Source organism: Drosophila ananassae, chromosome 3L (genome assembly GCF_017639315.1).
Source record: "Drosophila ananassae strain 14024-0371.13 chromosome 3L, ASM1763931v2, whole genome shotgun sequence".
Classification (NCBI taxonomy): Eukaryota; Metazoa; Arthropoda; class Insecta; order Diptera; family Drosophilidae; genus Drosophila; species Drosophila ananassae.
In genome coordinates, this window is record NC_057929.1 from 3,399,676 (window position 1) to 3,418,060 (window position 18,385).

Genomic DNA, 18,385 nt, shown 5'->3' on the forward strand with positions numbered 1-18,385 from the left:
GGCTGCATTGGCAAACGGCCTGCTAACAGGAACCTCCAGCTATTTCCAAGCTATTCCAAGCGATTCCAAGCGATTCCAAGCGATTCAAACGATTCCAGCGAAGGCAATCAAAGCATAATTAATAATAATAACAGACGCCGTTTTGATGTGCCCCTGACACGGCTACCACCCCAATCTGTCTGCCACAATCCGGTAGCCACACGCGATTCCCGATTCTTGCCTTGCGAATCTCACCCAGAAGCCCAGCGGCTGCCATCGATGAAGTTTTCACCGCTTTTGCAGAATGAATTCGAGAATTCTCGCATTGCACTCTCGCCATGCAAAACCGGGAATTCTAAATCCAGTTTGCAGTCTTTGCCTTCTGTTTTTTAATTGTCTGGACCTCAGAGCGCTTAATGAAGATATTAAAAAATTGCACTGCAATAATTTGTGCAGCTCAGCTCCGGCCAAATGGCTTCTGGTTTGTTCACATTCTGCGCTGGCAATTAACTTGTGTTCAGTCCGTGTCTAAGCATTCAATTCAATCTTAACTGCCATCGAGTGGCGCATAAATCTCCGGGGCTTAGCCGGGATCCTTGGGGGCGTGGTTGGGGCGTTGGAGCCACTTTTATGACATGTTCTTCAACCGGAATGACAAAATGCCAATGGTAGTTCTGTAGTTACTTTGCCTGAGAATTTCTAGAAAGACATGCTAAATGTTTATTGACGATGCTGGGAGTGCAATTTGTTGCAAGAGGAAATATCTTATCTTGCATCATTGCAACAGATTTTCTGAACCTTTTAACTGCAACATTACAACAAAGCCAGCAATGCGATCTTGCGACCCATTCATATTGATTTTGGTTTTAATTAACAAAGCCATTAGGGGCACTCGCCTGCGAGTTGCAAGTTACCAGTTGCAACAGTCGGGCCTCTGACAAATGCCCGCTTACTCTTGAGGGGCGTGGCTGCAGCTCTGGCTGCGGGTCTGGCTATGTTGCAGATGCAACTTAATTACAAAAACAAAGTGCAGCCAAAGCGACGCTGATGGTGGCGGCAACTTGCATGACTTGGCCCAGACAATTGGCCAACTGGCTTTTTGTAGCTCTTTCAGCTTATTTGGCGCCAGAGAAGTGCGATACAACAACAATGGCGACAAGAGCGACAACAACAACCAAGGGGTTGCCAGTGATTTATTTATGCACGGCGATAAAATATGATTTTGTTTTCGTTCATTTTTGTTTCAGGTCTTATTTTGAACGCAGCTCGGTGCCGGTCGGTAATGTGAAAATAAAGCAAGGCCATTAAGCGTCTCCGCTCATGTTAGCCATGCTAATTGCCTCAAAGCGGCGGATGGGCGGTGGGGAGGGGCACTGGCCATGTTTATACGCATTTATGGCCAACACAACTGCGTCGCATATTAATTGTGTTTTGCGACTCCGACAGATTGCCAGGGGGATTTCTCAAGCGTCTTAAGCCGCGCTGTCAGAAATGGCTCAAATGGCGAACTGGCGGGGAGGACGGAGGGAACAGCCGGACCGAAATTGAAATCAGTTATTGTTAGCTCCACTTGTCTGCGCCCACATCAAAGCCATTCGTTGCGGATCAGTTTGTGGTCTGGGAGACCCACGGATAGAGTTTGAATCTTTATGGCACACATGAAGGGATTTTTGGGGATTAGTTAAGCCGAAAGTTGACACTTGACTGACACATCAAGCCAAACACTGGAGAATTCTTGGGATAACTCAGATACCATGTACATAATTTCCCCCACCCCACCCCGGCAACTAATTAATAAAACATTTAACGCACTCACACAGACACGCAAGCCAATAAATTAATAGCTGGGTGTATCTTAAGATAGAGGGGATGTGGAGCCGGTTAAGTGGCCGGGGGAGAGGAGCCACGGGCAACTGGAGGTAGTCGCGTAATTTTTATTGACAGCTTCACTTTTTGCATTTAAATTGCCTGCATGCCACTGGACTCGCAGCTACTAGCTAGCTAGTTGCAACTAAGCAACTGGCTGCTTGCAACTTGCAGCCAAGTGGCAAGATTCCGCCTGCATTAACACTCTTTGCATTCCTGCCTCGTTAGCTCTTGAACTTGCCCCGAAGCGGGTTTCCTCCAGAGCCCCTCCGAAGGCGATCCAGTAACCGCGATAAGCGCAGAACTTTGGGCATTATCATTGTTTGCCAGGGGCCCAAGGGGCGTCAGGGCCATAAATTCAAATTCAAACCGCATATATGCATATTTATTCCGATCTCTGGCATCGCCAGAAGTCAAGTGAGTGACAAATCGACGGGATTACCAGCTTTGAGCCACCAGCTACCAGTTCCCATCCCTGGGCCCATCCTGACAATGCCGGGAACCTGCAATGTGCTGCATCATTTAACTGTCAGGGCATCTAATAAAATGCAATTAGCGGCTAATTATTTTACCATGCGGCCTCTTGTAACGTGCCAGGTTGTCAACAGCATACCACCGAGAACAGTTAGTGCAAAAGTGCACTTTACCGTTTAAACTTTTTGCCAAACATCGAGCCAAATCAGTAGGAGGAAACGCTCGCCACTCGAGGTCGAGTCATGGAATACTCTTCAGGCTTCGCAATTTATTGTTTTCCAATCGGAGAGCTTTCTGCGATTAATTACGGTCTTCAAGTGGGGAATTCATATCTGATTTGTGGCCCATGGAAGTCACTTATTACCTGCAAGTCCAATCATTGGTACTGAAACTTTTAGAGTCAGAACTAATTCCCCAGGAGGAATGGTCAGGTTCTGGCCAGAGCCAAAATACTCGACATCCTTTTTGTTTGGCCGGCCGACTTGCAGCTTGCAACTTGCATCGCGTAGGCAGACGAACACAATTTCTTTGCTGCTGGTTTTGTTAATGGCCAAGAAATTAGATTCCAATTTCAGTTGGCCATAAATCAAAATAAGCCAACATGCAGCAGGAGCTGGGGAAGGAGTTTTCTTTATTACGGTTAATTTGTGAACAGTTTTGCAGCAATACTTGGCCACATAAATCAAATCAGTTTCGGCCGGTAGTGGTGGTGGTGGAGAGCTGAGCTGGCAAAGGCTCAATGCCGACATGTTTTTGCATCCGAATGTGTCATTAATAATTATAGTTTTGAATGCAGTTTTGTTGGCCATGGATAAGCGGTTGATTTATGCCGCACATTTCCCCGGAGAAGCACTCCAAGTGAGATTTTCAAGTCAGTGGTTGGGCCGACCTTCGGGTTGGGTATCCGATAGATACCCCAACACTGGATAAGTTCTGCCAACACTCGAAGCGTGATTTCCATCACTCGTCGTGTTTGCACAGCTCGGACCCACAGCGGAATAAAATCAATCAATGCCAATTTGTTTACCAAATCATCATAAAAACCGAGGCAAGAGCGTCCCAATCGAAATCCCAGCTCCGCAACCTAACGGATGCGTTCGGCCAGGCATGGCCGGATGGGGAGGTGGCAAGGGGCCAGAAAGGTAACGAAATGTAATTATGGTCAAAAACAAAATTGAGCATAATCACTCCGGCAATAAAGGCAGCATTAATGTATAAAAATCGAAGCATCAAAAAAGTCGTAGAGATGCCCAGAGACGGGACGCTGAGGCGATGAGACGGTGAGACGACAAGGAACAAAAAGCATGGCAAGCAAAAACACAGCCAAAGACACGGCTTCAATTAAAAAGCCAGCCAAAGACGGGGGGCTCTGCTATGGAGAGCTGGGGAAAACAAGTTCATAGACCAAAGACAACGACCGCAGAAGCAGCAGCCTTCTCCATCTCCAGTCTTCAGTCTTCGTTCTTTGGTCTCCAGTCTCCAGATGAATGCCGTAGGCTCCGGCCTCTGGAACACACACAGTCACATAGGGTGTTGAGTGGGTATGGGGAGGGGATCTATATATATATATATGTATATATTTTGCGGCAAGAGACTCCACTCTACCTGGTGGGCGACCCAGAACAACACATGCTTTTTTCAGCAGCTCATGATTTGATGTATTTGCCACAAAGTTCGGAATTAATTGGCAGCCTTTCGAATAAAAAATAATGCCTTGAATCAATTACCATGAAAACAAATTGGAACTTCTCCTATCGCCGCCTTTAGCTCACCGAATTTGCATTGATGATGCAATTTCTCTTATGGCCATTACGATAGCGTCCGCCGTGTGCACTTGGTGGAGGTTCTTGCAGCAAACCTGCTTATTGTTGCAGGTGCACAGTGAGAAAAGGTGGCTTCAGAGTTGACTTACTTCTGACATTGAGTCTGTAATAAAAAACATATCTTTTTGTAAGGACTAAGAAGTCCTTGATTGATTATCTCTCTTTAAAATATATCTCTTAAGCCCTTAATATAAAATTTAATCTTTTTTTCCATGTGGTTCTTGTGTTGTTTAAACCAAGCTGGTGTTGCTAGATGTTACTCGTGTTGCCTGGTGTTGCGCATTTCCAGTGAGTGTTGCGCGGTGTCTTTGGCTCCCAGGGAGTTGGACTGAGACATGGGGCATGGAGCCGGGGCAAGGAGGCCTTCAATGTTTGCCGCTTAGCACACAAATTGCTGGCATAGTTGGCCGGGATGGGACGCTGTTGTTGCTATTTGCAGCTGTGAAAATTTGCACGCTCGGGAAACAATTTTCCTGCCCGTTAGCAGAGCAAAGAAACAAAGGGGAAAAAATGAAGAGGAGCAGATCGGAGCTGGCCGGAGCAGAGCTGAGAAAAGCAGGCAGAAATGTGGCAGCAACATATTTGCCGCCGCCTGCAATGAGTGGCAATGTGCACTGACCGCCCCAAAGTTTAATTGGTTTAGTTGTGGCCGAAAGATAAGCCAAACGCAATTTGCCGCAATGATGCAACTTTCTAAACTGGCAAATTGAAAGGGGTAGTATGAAGGGGGAGTCAAAGAATTAGTACAGTGCAGAGTCGGCAATTAGTGCCACTCGGCGTATGCGTAATAAACGCACCTAGGAAGAGACCACACACCGTCACTCTGACATTCTTAATCAACTTTCATGTGTGGAAAAAAAAGCGTTTGCCTGATGCCTGCTGCCTGCCAAAGTCAATAAAAATGTCAACACGGCAAATGTCATGTTGACAAGGCAGACAGAACAAAACGTGCTGGTCGAGAGGAGGAAAATGCGAAGCATTGCACGGGAATATATGGACATTCTCCCCCATATAAACTTTACGACCTTTTACCGCCGCTCCTTTCTCTCTAGTGTCAGTGCCAGTGCCAGCAATTTTTATGGACAATTCAAAAATCGTTTATGACAATCGCACCGAACACGAACGAAGCTGGCAAAGCTTTTTAATAAAGTTTTGTTGCTGCTCTGCCAGGGATAGTAAAACAATAAAAGGACACACAGAGACAGTCCAGACAGTCCTGGCTGGCCAGCTGAGAGATGTCGTAAAACTAAAAGCAAACAAGTCTTGATGGTGCGACACCTGTCCCTGAATTCCCCACTGAAGCCGTATATTAAATAATTACACAAAGCGAAATTACTTAAAATGAGTACTTGCTATCAGAGTAATCTTGGATATCATAAGACATCATGAGATGATGGTTTTATCTCAAAGCAACCTTGATCTAAAATCACCATTAAATACTGATTTTTCCCAGTGTTAAAACACCTTGGAAGTTGAGTTTCCGCTGTGGTGTAACTTTCGCTGTGGATACATATGTATTAGCAGGTTTATATATACCATATACGATTATTTTCGGCTGCTGCCGCTCTTCCGACATAAACCCAAATCACACAAATGACTTGAGAAAACCGCACACAAAGTGCCAAAGTGATTTGGGGCTAACCTTTTTGGCCATTGTTCCTCATTCGTTGCCTTGCCGTCTTAGCCCCCCCCCCCCCCCCCCCCCCCCCCGTTGGACCCCTGGGGATCCATTCGCTAAACTGTCTTTAGCGGAGCATTGAGCCGTCGCTCATCGCTCAAGCTCTTTGGCAATTTGTCAACGCGACCGCCACCAAATGATCGTTCATTTGGATGCCAGATAAAGCCCAGACGCGGCTAAATATAGGCACTTGCCACAATTGCCACAGACCGAAGGAGGAGGTCCACCAGCTGCAGCTGGATTCCTTTACCTCTTCTACCACGATCTATAACCATCGCTATCAATGGCCCAATACTGCCTGGGCAGTGAACTAGTTTTCCAAAGGGTCTCCCAGCTCGACTGGGCCCGACAAACCAGTTCTCTGGGTCAACGACTGCCAAAGTAATTGAGTCGAAGCCGTAGCCCTCCGCCGTCGATCAATGCAAATATCGTCAACAGCTGCCGACCAGACTGGCTGCGAACTGGCGGGCTTTTTCCTGGAGGCGATGCCACTTTAGTGGCTCTCCGGTCGCCACAGCCTTACTACAATGTTGCACCATTTTAGTAAAATGTATAGAGGTAGTTTGTTTTTAGTAACAGGTATGAGAGAAAACGTTTGTTTGTTGATTTTTAATCCCCTAATACTCTAGTGTTTAAGGTTTAATATTTTAATACGCGAAACATTAGAAGCCCAACCATAATACCTGTATTAGCTCTGATTTGGGACAGTTGTTGGAGTAGAAGAGAAGCCCCATTTGACCCGTTTTTTAGACAAAAATCTATCCAGAAATATGATGAAACTTTCCATTTCCCCCAATAACTGCATATCGGCTAGCACCAAATTGAAACTTGCCACAATTGCCTTTCCAATTTTACGCAATTCGCTGCAGTCAACAATAAATTTGTGCTGGTCCCAGAAAAAAAGTTGGCCAAAGAGAGAAATGCAGGTCGCCGGCATGGAAAAGCCAAGCTGCACAATAAATTCGCCAGACAGACTCCCTGAAAATGTAGTTCCATAGGCTGGAGTCGGGCTTTTGTGCAGTTTTCAGCTCAAGTGGCAACTGGGAATTAGGAATTGGGAACTGGGAACTGCTGGGAACGGAGAGGAACTGGACGGTCCGGTCCGGTAATTTGAGTTTTGAATACGGCTGATTTGACAGGCAGGCAACACTTGGCTTTCTGCAATGGGGTCTCCAGCTGGGGCATGTTGCACGTGCATAGCCGGGCGACTTTTGGATTCGCATTTCATTCGACTCTCCCTCGACTCCCCTGCACAGACCCATTGCAATGCAGTGCAATTCCATTGCAAATCCCAATTGTCCAGCCCCGCCACCACGCATTCTTGCGTTTGAAGCTCAAAAATTCAAATTCAAATGTCAGGCGATTTTTTTTGGGGCTTATTTCCCATTGAATGTCGCAATCTGCGCAATTAATTTACTGGCCAACCGCATGGCAAATAGCGCCCGTCCAGCTATTGACACATCAGCGGGTCCCAGCCCAGCCCCGGTCCAGACCAGCCCCCTTTGGAGCTGAACTAGAAATGGAATTGGAAAATGTTAAATCGGGATATGGCAGGCGAAAGAATGAAAGAATTCACGGGTTAAAACAACAAAAGGGCGGACAGCATTGTTTTGATAAAACGCCCGCATGAACTCGCATTTTCAGTTCGCTTGAGTTCAGTCCAGACCACGCCCCCGCCTCCGTTTGGCCATACCATTCCTGTATCCATCAGATATATGGATACAAATTCGAGTTTGTGAGTGTATGAGTGGGTATCTGCACACACAATGCACAGTTATCCTTTTGTAAAGCCAAACAGCGCACTGCCATGAAATGGTGCGTGTTCATTTTTCCGGAAGTCGCAGTGGAAATTGTGCATTTTCAACCAAAAAAGTTGCTAGCAAATTTTGAAAATTTAGTTGTTTAAAGGAGTGGGAAAATCAAATAGTTTTTCGGAGGGAAAACAATTAAATTTTCATCTAAAAATAAGCCTTAGACGCCACAAAACGATAGATAACCTAACAGATGCCTTCTATTTTATATTTTTTGTTAAACTTATTGCTAGAATTCTACCAAAAATTGCAAGGACCTCAATGTATAGATTATAGAGAATCCAGAGACAGTCGGGATAACAATATCAGAATAATGGCAAAATGACAACGACGACAGCCCTGCGGGCTTGACGGCACACAACCATATTATCTGAAACGCAGAGCTGTCGATTTGTTTGTGCAAATGCTGCGAAGCGTATATTTTTCATTTTGACGTTTGAAAAAACAAAACCCCATCCACATTTGTCCTCGCAAAAAAAACAAAGAAAAAAGCATAAAAAAAGTGCACAGTGCTGGTAAAAAACGCATAAATGCAAACTAAAATTGACAGCTTGCTTGTCGGGAAAGAGGAAGTGAAAAACCGCATAAATCCCGCGTATTACAAAAGGAAAACAATCAAAATATTTTCCATGTGGTTTTATATTCCATTAACAGTATGATTCGGCTTTGTGGCTAGGATTATCATGTTTTTTGTTTCTCTATTTTTTGTTTTAACTTTTCTCTTGCCGACCTTTAAACCCACGAGATACCGCCGACGGGAAATATTTTAATTAATTCGAAAACTTTAATTAAGTTTCGATTAGTCAAGCCTGAAGTCTAAGTCACGTTTTCGTTCTGTTCTTTTTTGACTTCGCAGGCCCATCAGCCGGACGCCGCTGACGCAGATCTCATATCTGCAGAAGATTCCCACCTTGCCGCGCCACTTTTCTCCGAGTGGCCAGGGCCTGCCCCCGGCTCCCGCCCTCGCCGGCTGCGGCCTGGGCCTGCCCAGCAGCTCCTCCGCGAGCGCCCTATACGCGGCCCAGAGTGCTGCCGGACTGCTGCCCACCTCCCCACTGCCGCTGCAGCGCCACCAGCAGTACTTGCCGCCGCACCACCAGCAGCTGCCGGGCCCTGGATCTGGAACTATGCCAGGCGGAGCCTCCCCCAGTGGTCTCCAGTACTCGCCGGGCAGCTCCACAAATCCTAAGTACTCCAACGCCCAGCTGCCGCCGCTGCACCATCCCCCGCACCACCAGATGTCACCCGCCCTGTCCACTCCGTCGCCGCCATCGCTGATGCACCACCCTGTTGGCGGAACGTCCTCTGCCGGAGCTCATCCTCCCTTCCTGGGCGGCCCACACATGGAGATGCAACGGCAGTCGCACTCGGACGACGACAGTGGGTGCGCCCTGGAGGAGTACACCTGGGTGCCACCTGGACTGCGGCCTGATCAGGTAAGTTTGGCTTCCGATCATTTCTGGCAAAGGATTTGAGGTTAAAGAGCCTCCATAGAAGACGATTCTTGAATTCCAAGGAGGTAGTAACCTCCACATACTGGCCAAGAACTCACACTGGGTGTCTATGCTGTTCCTGGTCATCCATGATGTCTTTGCCTGGCCACGAAGTCCGAAAGATTGCAACGAGAAGCGCCAAGGGCAGAGTCTCGTGCTGGCAGACGAGATTTGTGGGCTGGCGATAAGCGGGATACTTGAGTTATTGTGCGTTATTTTGTCACTCGGAGCCAGCTGTAAATAAATACACACGAGGAGGCCATAAATCAGCCACTAGGGGCCAGAAAAGCCTCACGAGAAGTACAGTCAAGACTCTGTAACTAGAACTACTCTAGCTTCACAGTGAGATCAAGACTCAAACTAATACTGCTTAATTAGATGATTCTTCAATATGTTTTGATAGAATTATTTCCTTTTATCCGTTAAAAATGCCATATTCTTGGAGTACAATTCCATTTAGGGAAGCTTTACTGTACTGACTGCACTCTGACTGCAATCGTAGGGTACTGGTCCCATTGAAGCGTGTCAATTAGCCGAAGGTCTAGTCCGACTATCCGTCGAATTAGATAGTGCTAATGAAAGTATGGCCCGGGTCCGAGTCAGAGCCTGAGTCCGTGGACCCTGCCATTCCTCAATTCGCATTTGACTTTAATGGCCAATTCAATTGTGGCTCTGGCCGAAAAGTCGCTGCTGCTTTTTTCAATTATTTGCCAGGCGCTCGAATAACGAAACGAACTCGTAAATTATTCGCGTAAAATATGCGACAATGCCAAATAAATCTTTCACAATCTGCCCGGCAGAAGCGCCCAGTTGCCGGTTACCAGTTACCAGTTTCCCCCGTTCCCAGTTGGCGGCTCCGAAATTCGGAATCTGTTTTTTTTTCGAGTTGAACTCTTTGACTTCCGTTGGAAAAAAAAGAAACCGTCCCATCCCATCGGGCCTATCAAATGTCTAGCATGGCATTTCTTTCAGTTCGTTTTTCGGTTTTTTTTTTTGTGGATTTGTGCCTTGTGTGACTTTACAAACAGAATTGAAAATTTATTTACAGTCATGTGGCAGCAATTTACGTTGATGCGGCATAAGCCGAGTGTCAGTCAGTCAGCCAAGTTGGTTGGCATTTCCCCGCCGATGAAAGAACGTTTTGCAGCGATCTGCAAGCGTGGCCAATAAAGTTGGCTTAGCACGTTGTGCACCTTTCAACCTGGCTCCGATGGAAAAGCCAACCGAGAGGCACTCGCTCCGCTCCTGGAGCGGCGGGAAATCAGCGTAATAAAATCAAAAATCTCTGCCCGCTGTGTCTGTGTCGGGCTGCGGTGTCCGGACTCCGGAGTCCCTTTGTCCCGCCCCGTTTGAGGAGGCTCTTTAACTGTATTTAGGCATTCCGCAAATGTACTTACCACTCGGATCTCCATTATCTGTTCTTGGTTCTCTGTTCTCCCGCAGGTTCGCTTGTATTTCTCGCAAATACCCGACGACAAAGTGCCATATGTCAACAGTCCGGGGGAGCAGTATCGTGTGCGACAATTGCTGCATCAACTTCCGCCGCATGATAACGAGGTAAGTCAAAGGGGAGTTCCCCACCAACCACCAAGCCCTCTCAACCAGCAAGCCCCAGTCCCCCTCCCTGTGAACCTGTCAATTTAGCAGCATTTATTCCGACTGAAGGAGCCTAGCATCGCATGGCGGCCACTTTATCGTGATTGAAACCAACTCGAATTACGGGCTATGACATTTCAAAGTCAAATTTTTCAACCATTTTCCACATACACCTATCCGGGTCTCAGTCACTCCATCCCCCGACCATTCCACTTTTTGTAACCTTTAATTAATCGGGAAAACAAGTGCAGCCGGACTGAGGTGACTGTGGTGAGGAATTTAGAGCAGACGCAGGCCACAAAAACTACCAAAAAGTTAATGGAAATAGTCTCGACTTGAGGTTTCTTTGTATTTAGACTGACTAACAAAATAACTAAAGAGCTCTTAAAATATGGCTAGTTTCAACTTGTTAGAAAACCAACAAAAAATCATAGTTGCTTATTAAAAATAAAGGTGTATAGTAAGTCCCGCACATACCCACAAAAATAAACAATTACTGAGTATGAAGACCTGGATGGCTGAGCGGATTCCCAGATATCGGTTACGTGGGTTGGGGTTTGCGGATTTGGGATTTGGGATCTGCTCTGGCTAACGATGACTAGAACACTCATTGAAGGCCAACCCGAAAAAAAGCAGGAACCCAAAAAAATAAGTAGAGGCAACCGAAAAAAATTTGCATACAGCACACAAACGAGACGCTGACCGCAGACTGTTGAGCTGGAAACTAGGAGTCGGAGTCGGAGTTGGAGATGGATTTTGAGATGAGGCAGATGCAGATGCTGATGGAGCCTTAGTTGGAGGGGACAGAATGGCAGGGGGTGTGGCAGACTGGGACTGAGGGGAGGAAAGCGTTGATGGGCAGCCTTGGCTACCGGCTACCGTTTCACCTTTACGTACCTGGGATTTCTGGGTTGTCTGCCGCACTGTTGCAGGCTTCAGTCGAGACAAACAATCTCCGCCCGTTCGGCGGCCCCGCTTCTTGGAAAGATCACTTCAGGCTGTGGTTCTGCCCACGGTTTCTGGGGATGTATAGGGGCTCCCACTTGAACATATGATTTCCCTGTCCGAGTGGGGAGCAAGAAAAGCCACAGTTTTCAGTTTTCAGTTACTCACTGTCGTTGCAGGTTCGTTACTGTCACTCACTGACGGATGAGGAGCGCAAGGAGTTGCGGCTTTTCTCCACGCAACGCAAACGCGATGCCCTCGGCCGCGGCAACGTGCGGCAGCTGATGAGCGCCCGACCCTGCGACGGTGTAAGTATTTGCCCCCGACCCTCTCTTTTTAACTTGAGATCTAATCCGAATCGTAATCCCACGGTACCTGGCAGTGCGACGAACTAATTTCTACGGGCGACATCGCAGTGTTTGCCACTCGATTGGGTCCCAATGCCAGCTGGCATCCGGCGTGCTTCGCCTGCTGCATCTGCCGGGAGCTCCTGGTGGACCTCATCTACTTTCATCGAGATGGGCGTATGTACTGCGGACGCCACCACGCCGAGACCCTCAAGCCACGCTGCTCGGCCTGCGATGAGGTGAGTTCCAGGGAGACAGTATAAGGAATTAAGTTCTTAGGACTAAGATTAAAATAACGATTGTTATAAAAGATTTGATCCGAAAGCCATGTGAGTATTTCACTGCTTGATTTGTCTGCCACTCGTATTTTTGGACAGTTAAATGTTCAGTTAGCAGAATATGATTTTCTTAATATGCAATCAGGGTTTATGTGGCAGTTAACTCGTTAAAGACAGACGTCTGTCAGCCAGGAATGCGGCGGCACGAAAAAACTGTTGGCAGCTCAGCAACTGCCAAAGTGCCAGTCAGAATGCATAATAATAGTTTATTCTACTTTAATAAGAATTCCACCTGGATCCTAAGAAACTAAAACTAAACATTGAAGCCTATAATTCCTTTTATTGTTAAGCTATTTATGACTGCAATAGTTTTTAAACAAAGCAATAGATAATAAAGCAAATCTTTTCTCTGAAAAGATTTATTTAATGGGAGTTAACCAAAAAGCCTTACCTTTAAATATCTACTAATCCAACCAACTACCCTTTCTTCTCCCCCAGATCATCCTGGCCGACGAGTGCACAGAAGCGGAGGGCAGGGCCTGGCACATGAACCACTTCGCCTGCCACGAATGCGACAAGCAGCTGGGCGGCCAGCGGTACATAATGCGGGACGGCAAGCCCTACTGCCTCCACTGCTTCGACGCGATGTTTGCGGAGTACTGCGACTACTGCGGGGAGGCCATCGGCGTGGACCAGGGACAGATGAGCCACGACGGCCAGCACTGGCATGCCACCGACGAGTGCTTCTCGTGCAACACCTGCCGCTGCTCACTGCTGGGTCGCGCCTTCCTGCCTCGCCGCGGGGCCATCTACTGCTCCATTGCCTGCAGCAAAGGGGAACCGCCTACGCCGTCGGACAGTTCGGGAACCGGGACTGGTACGGGTCTCGGCATGTACACCACATCCCCCCGGCCTCCGCATGCACAAGCAGCGCCGCCAGCGCGAATCCCCAGCAGCCACGCCTCCAGCTCACCGCCCATGTCACCTCAGCAACAGCAGCAGCACCAGGCCAGCTTCAACCAGGCTATGTACCAGCTGCAGAGCCAGCAGCTGGAGGCGGCCGGAGGTGGGAGTCTCTTAGGATTAGGAGGGGAACTCTCCCTTCTGGATCAGGGCAAGCAGGGTCACAGTTACGCCACCTCGGACTCGGATGCGGGTGTGGTCAAGGACCTGGAACACGGCCACCATCCGGGTGGTGGGGACCTGACGGACTTTTCGGGCGGACGAGCCTCCAGCACCTCGCAGAACCTATCGCCACTGAATTCTCCGGGCGACTTCCAGCCCCATCTTCTGCCCAAGCCCATGGAACTGCAGCGCGATGGAGTGTACAACTTCAATGAAATGTCCTCCAATTTGGACGCGGCCTGGCCGGCCAAGCCTCCGCTGGGAGCCACCCACAGCTACCAGTTGCAACGGCAGCTGTTGGAGCACCCGCACACCTCCAGCTTGCCAGAGCTGACAGGCCCCATGCCGGGACACGGTCAGGGACAGGGTCACCTGCAGCACCTTTCGCATTTGCATGCCTCTGCCCAGCAGTTCCAGCACCACGAGTACGCGGACATTCTGCATCCGCCGCCACCGCCTCCGGGAGAAGTGCCGGAGCTGCCCACGCCCAATTTGAGTGTGGCATCCACTGCCTTGCCGCCGGAACTGATGGGCTCACCCACGCACTCGGCGGGTGAGAGGTCACTGAACACACCCCTTTCCACGCAATCGGCAACGCAGGCGCCCATGCATCCTGTGTCCATATTGAGCGGAGCATCCTCATCCTCGCCCATGAGCGGTGAGCCCGGAAAGAAGAAGGGCGTACGCTTCGAGGGAATCCCCGACACACTGCCCCGATCGCGCAGCTACTCCGGAAATGGAGCTGGAACCAGCGGCAGTGGGGAGAGGGAACGAGAAAGAGATAGAGACAAAGACCGAGAGAGTGGAGGACGTCATGGTCATGGTCACTCATCGAGGCGGAGGAGGCGACGCAAGTCCTCCTCCTCAGGGCACCATCGCAGTGGCAGTGGCCATCGATCGCACTCCACAACCCGGGCAGATACCTATGCTCCGGCCCAGCCCTTGTCCTCCTCCTACCAAGGACCTCCCTCCGCCCTGCAGTCTGCCAACTTGGCACAGGAGATGGAGGCCCACAAGTCTCCCAACCGACAACAGCGGGAGAGAGAACGGGAGAGGGAGCGAGAGGAATCCGAGGAGTCGGACGTGTGCTCCACTTGCTCCTCGAGCTCCTCCAGCTCCGAGGACTACATGATGTACCAGCTGCCGCAGAGGCGTCACTACGGAGGCGTGAGAGTGAGCTACGTGCCCAACGATGCCCTGGCCTACGATCGCAAGAGGAAGCCCAGCGAAATGGGCGGCGACAAGGACAAGAATTGCATCATCTCGTGATGCAACTGGCCGGCCGGAGGGCGTTTTAATCAGAGCCCAGAACGCAAAAGGAGATTCAATCCAGAGTTATTAATGAGGCGCCCTGGGCACATCCAACTAGTGGCTAACAAAGTGGCCCACAACGCTCGCGGAGATCATCAATTCTGCGGAGTGGATGCCACTGCCACACGACAAAGCAAAATAAAGTTCAACTTGACATTAAGGCGATTACTAGTTAAGGTCTAGTAATAACACACATTGCATATGAAACTCCTTCGGAGGAGAAACCCTACAATACGAGAAAATCTGTTCCAAATACACATCCCTAGTTAAGCCAACTAACGTTTCAACCTATATATTTTTATAGAAAGAGGATATTTTGGAGATTAACCTATTTATAAAGTATATATTTATATTTATTGCATCAACTAGACTTACGATTGCTCTAAGAATACATTTACATTCAGAGATTTAAGTTTGAAGGCAGAGGAGTCCTTAAACCTTAAGGACTTGCGATTGGGCTAATGAAACTCTACAATAACATAGACTTAAGACGAAATACTGTATGACATTCATAAGAATAAAGTGTTCAAAGAGAAATTATTGAGTTTTTAAAGGAAGTGGCAAAGGATATGCCTGAAATAGTTCCGGAAACTTTATCCTCAAGTTCCATTGAGTTTGGTGACTTCATAGGTGCATCTCTTCGATGGGATCGTTGTTAATATCTGGCCTGTAATTATGCACCAGATAATGAATACAAATTACGCGCATGTCGACCATTTGCATGCTGGGCCTCCACCGAAGCCAGCAACTACTGCCCGTACATGGAAATTAAAATCGAAAATAAAACAGGCTGGCGGAATTCTGCATGCTGCCAGCTAATAAGTTGATGGTAAATTATGGCAGACCAGGTCCCCCGATCGGAGTACGCCAGCAATAGGACAAGGGAACACTGCCACAGTGGTGAGCAGGAGTGGCAAGAGCCAGTTGGCAACCGACTCCAAGTAAGAGCAATCACATGCATGCAACGCTTGCTGCAGGGCGTAATTAGCAAATAATGCTGGCCACTTCGGTGGGGGACAAAAGTGGTGGTTAGGGCATCATCATCATCGTTGAGTGGGTCCCATGTTCCTGCTTACTTTGTTAGAGTCAACAACTCGCGCCCCAGCCGTCAATTGAACAATGTTTGCCAACATTCCGATGGTTACCCCTGTGCACGGAGGAAAATAATTTTATTTTAATGGTGGAGTATTAAGTAACAAGTCTTAGCGAGTAGCAGTCATGGTCTCTCTTTTCTCCTATATGTGTAAGTGATTTAAGAACAAATATGATTAAAGCCTCAACCCATATACCATCTCTGTGTATGCCGATTGGGAGTCAACAAAATCATTGGCAGCTGTGTAATTTGTGGCAAACCCAGACCATGTCCAGTTTGTCGCCAACCCCCTGCGTTAGCTGGCAGCTTCTGGCTAATGGGCACTTAATAACGGTCTCCCTGCCGCATGCCACCACCTGCATGCAACTTGCTGCGGGACGAGCGATGCGACTGAGCGATAAGCTACCGAAATTGTCTGCGTCTGGCATTGATAAGCCAAATGACTTTGGCGTTAACGCACAGGACTACACAGGACACTACCTCGCAATCGGAATGGGGGGCGGAGAGGGCAATCGCACTGCACAGAGATCGGGATGCTGGACACCAAGGGCAAGGACTCTTATGGCCACGCAACTTTTGCAATTGTAATTCCGCAAAGTTTCTCCGGCTGGCGAGATGAGGAGTGGGGCCAAATGCATTTGCCAGATAGATTTTTGTTGTTAGATGCCATTTTTCGTTATAATCCAGCGTCGAGCTGACACAGACAATGGGCGGGCTTTCACTGCTTTCCCCAGGATCCCCAACTTTCACTCGATGCGTGCGCCTTTGTGTTTTATTGCATGTCATTTCCGTTGGCGTTGCCGTTTCCTCCGGCCACTAGCATACTTTTGATGATTGGTCTGCTCCTGTCTGGCGGGCATCCTGCTACTGGGTTGGCAAAATGCAATGCCACCATTACGTACATCCTTTCACTCCAATACACACACACACATAAATATATAAAGCCCCATCCCTTTAGACAATCCTACACTTGTACATCAGATATGGCAGAATTTATATTCGCATTTCCGACGCTCATTTTTATCATGACCGAAAAACTGAGAGCCAAACTCCGAGGGCACCACCAACAAATTGTAAATGTGCCGTACTTACTTTCCGGGTGATCTGGGCCGTAGGAATGGCGACTGGTGGCCGGACAAAAACAACCGGAGAGCCAGCCCGTGGCGACTTTTATTGTGGTCGCCACTGCATGGGACAATCTGCTCGTGGCATTTGGTTGCGCATTTCCAGGCGATTGTTTCTACAATTTTCAATCCACAATGAGTATAGAATGGCTTTAAACGACTGAGTGAAAATGAGAGGACTCACCTTAAAGTCTTCACAAGGGGATATAATGGATAACACCTGCATTCTAATAGAATCCATAAACTTAAATTCAATGGATGGATGGAGATTAAAGTATATGCACTCGAATAGAGAATAGACAAGAGGAGGTATAAGAATTATCTCCTGGAAAATTCGATAAAAAATTTAAAAAAAAATTTTGTTTTCAGATTTTGATACAGAATGATGGAGTCTTGATCCACAAATCGTTTAAGGTATTCCGCTCAAGAATCGGATAAAAAGTGGCCAAGATATAGCCATCGCAGGGGGCCGTATTGTCCTTCCATCCACTTTGGTAACTTTTGAAGGGGATCCCCCAGAAAAAATGACAAAAAATTTACAAAAATATTTTGTTTTCAGCTTTTGAGGCAGAATGATGGAGAATCGATCCACAAATCGTTTAAGGTATTCCGCTCAAGAATCGGATGGAAGTTGGCCAAGATATGATGTCCTTCCAGGCATTTTTCCCAATTTTCAATATCATCAGAAAAACATCAATGTTTTAAAATGAAACGCAAAACCAGTAATTAAAATTTAAAGGTTCTTGTAACAGCTTCTTTCTAGGTTTCGATTAGTTCAACGTGTAATTGACAGTGAAATTTATGGCGTCTGACACGAAACAAAAACGATTCAAAAACTAAAGTCAATTTCGCACAATTCGGTTATGAAAATGTTATTAACTCCGGGGGATGAAAAGAAAAAAATGCGTAATTTATGTGCCACAAAAGCTGATTATTGCAGCAATTTCCCGCATTCCCAGTTCAACTCCCACGAACCTGACCAATATGCTGGCACTGGAATGGGGCTAATGGCGCAGCTTTCAGCAATTGTTTACTGGCCCATTAATTAATACAAATATAAATTGGCAATATGAGTGCGTGCTGCTCACACTTGGCCGAAACATCAGTGGCTGGAAAACAATGAATCAACCGTAGGCCCGGATCCGGTCCGGCCGTGTCCGTCCGTAGGGCTTGGTCGGACAAAACGCATAAATAACCACGAAATGGCCGGGCCAAAACAGAAATGAAAAAATATATATGCATGTGCATGTATATATGGATACCCTTGTACGGCTAGAACGTTTAATTAATTTTTAGCGTGCTCTGCAGACGGTCCCCCCGAAAAACAAAAGCAAAAAAAATAAACAATTATTAATATTCGCCAGGCCTGGAGACACGCACCCGCACGTCCGCACTTTCCTTTCGGATCCATTAAAAAGGATACATCATAGTAGCTAATAATA

General features: G+C 47.6%; 1 protein-coding gene across 3 annotated transcripts in view; it reads left to right on the forward strand.

Annotated features, from left to right (window-relative positions):
* LOC6495549 (protein prickle) overlaps positions 1-15,263 on the forward strand; it is a 58,497-nt gene extending 43,234 nt beyond the window's left edge. For all 3 annotated transcript variants that reach the window (XM_001959044.4, XM_044715540.1, XM_032450929.2), the window contains 5 exons: positions 8,488-9,067; positions 10,568-10,681; positions 11,845-11,973; positions 12,048-12,251; positions 12,789-15,263. In XM_001959044.4, coding sequence (XP_001959080.3) covers positions 8,488-9,067; positions 10,568-10,681; positions 11,845-11,973; positions 12,048-12,251; positions 12,789-14,684 — 2,923 coding nt within the window. In that variant the 3' untranslated portion in view covers positions 14,685-15,263. The remainder of the gene's footprint in view (positions 1-8,487; positions 9,068-10,567; positions 10,682-11,844; positions 11,974-12,047; positions 12,252-12,788) is intronic.
* Positions 15,264-18,385: the final 3,122 nt, after the last annotated feature.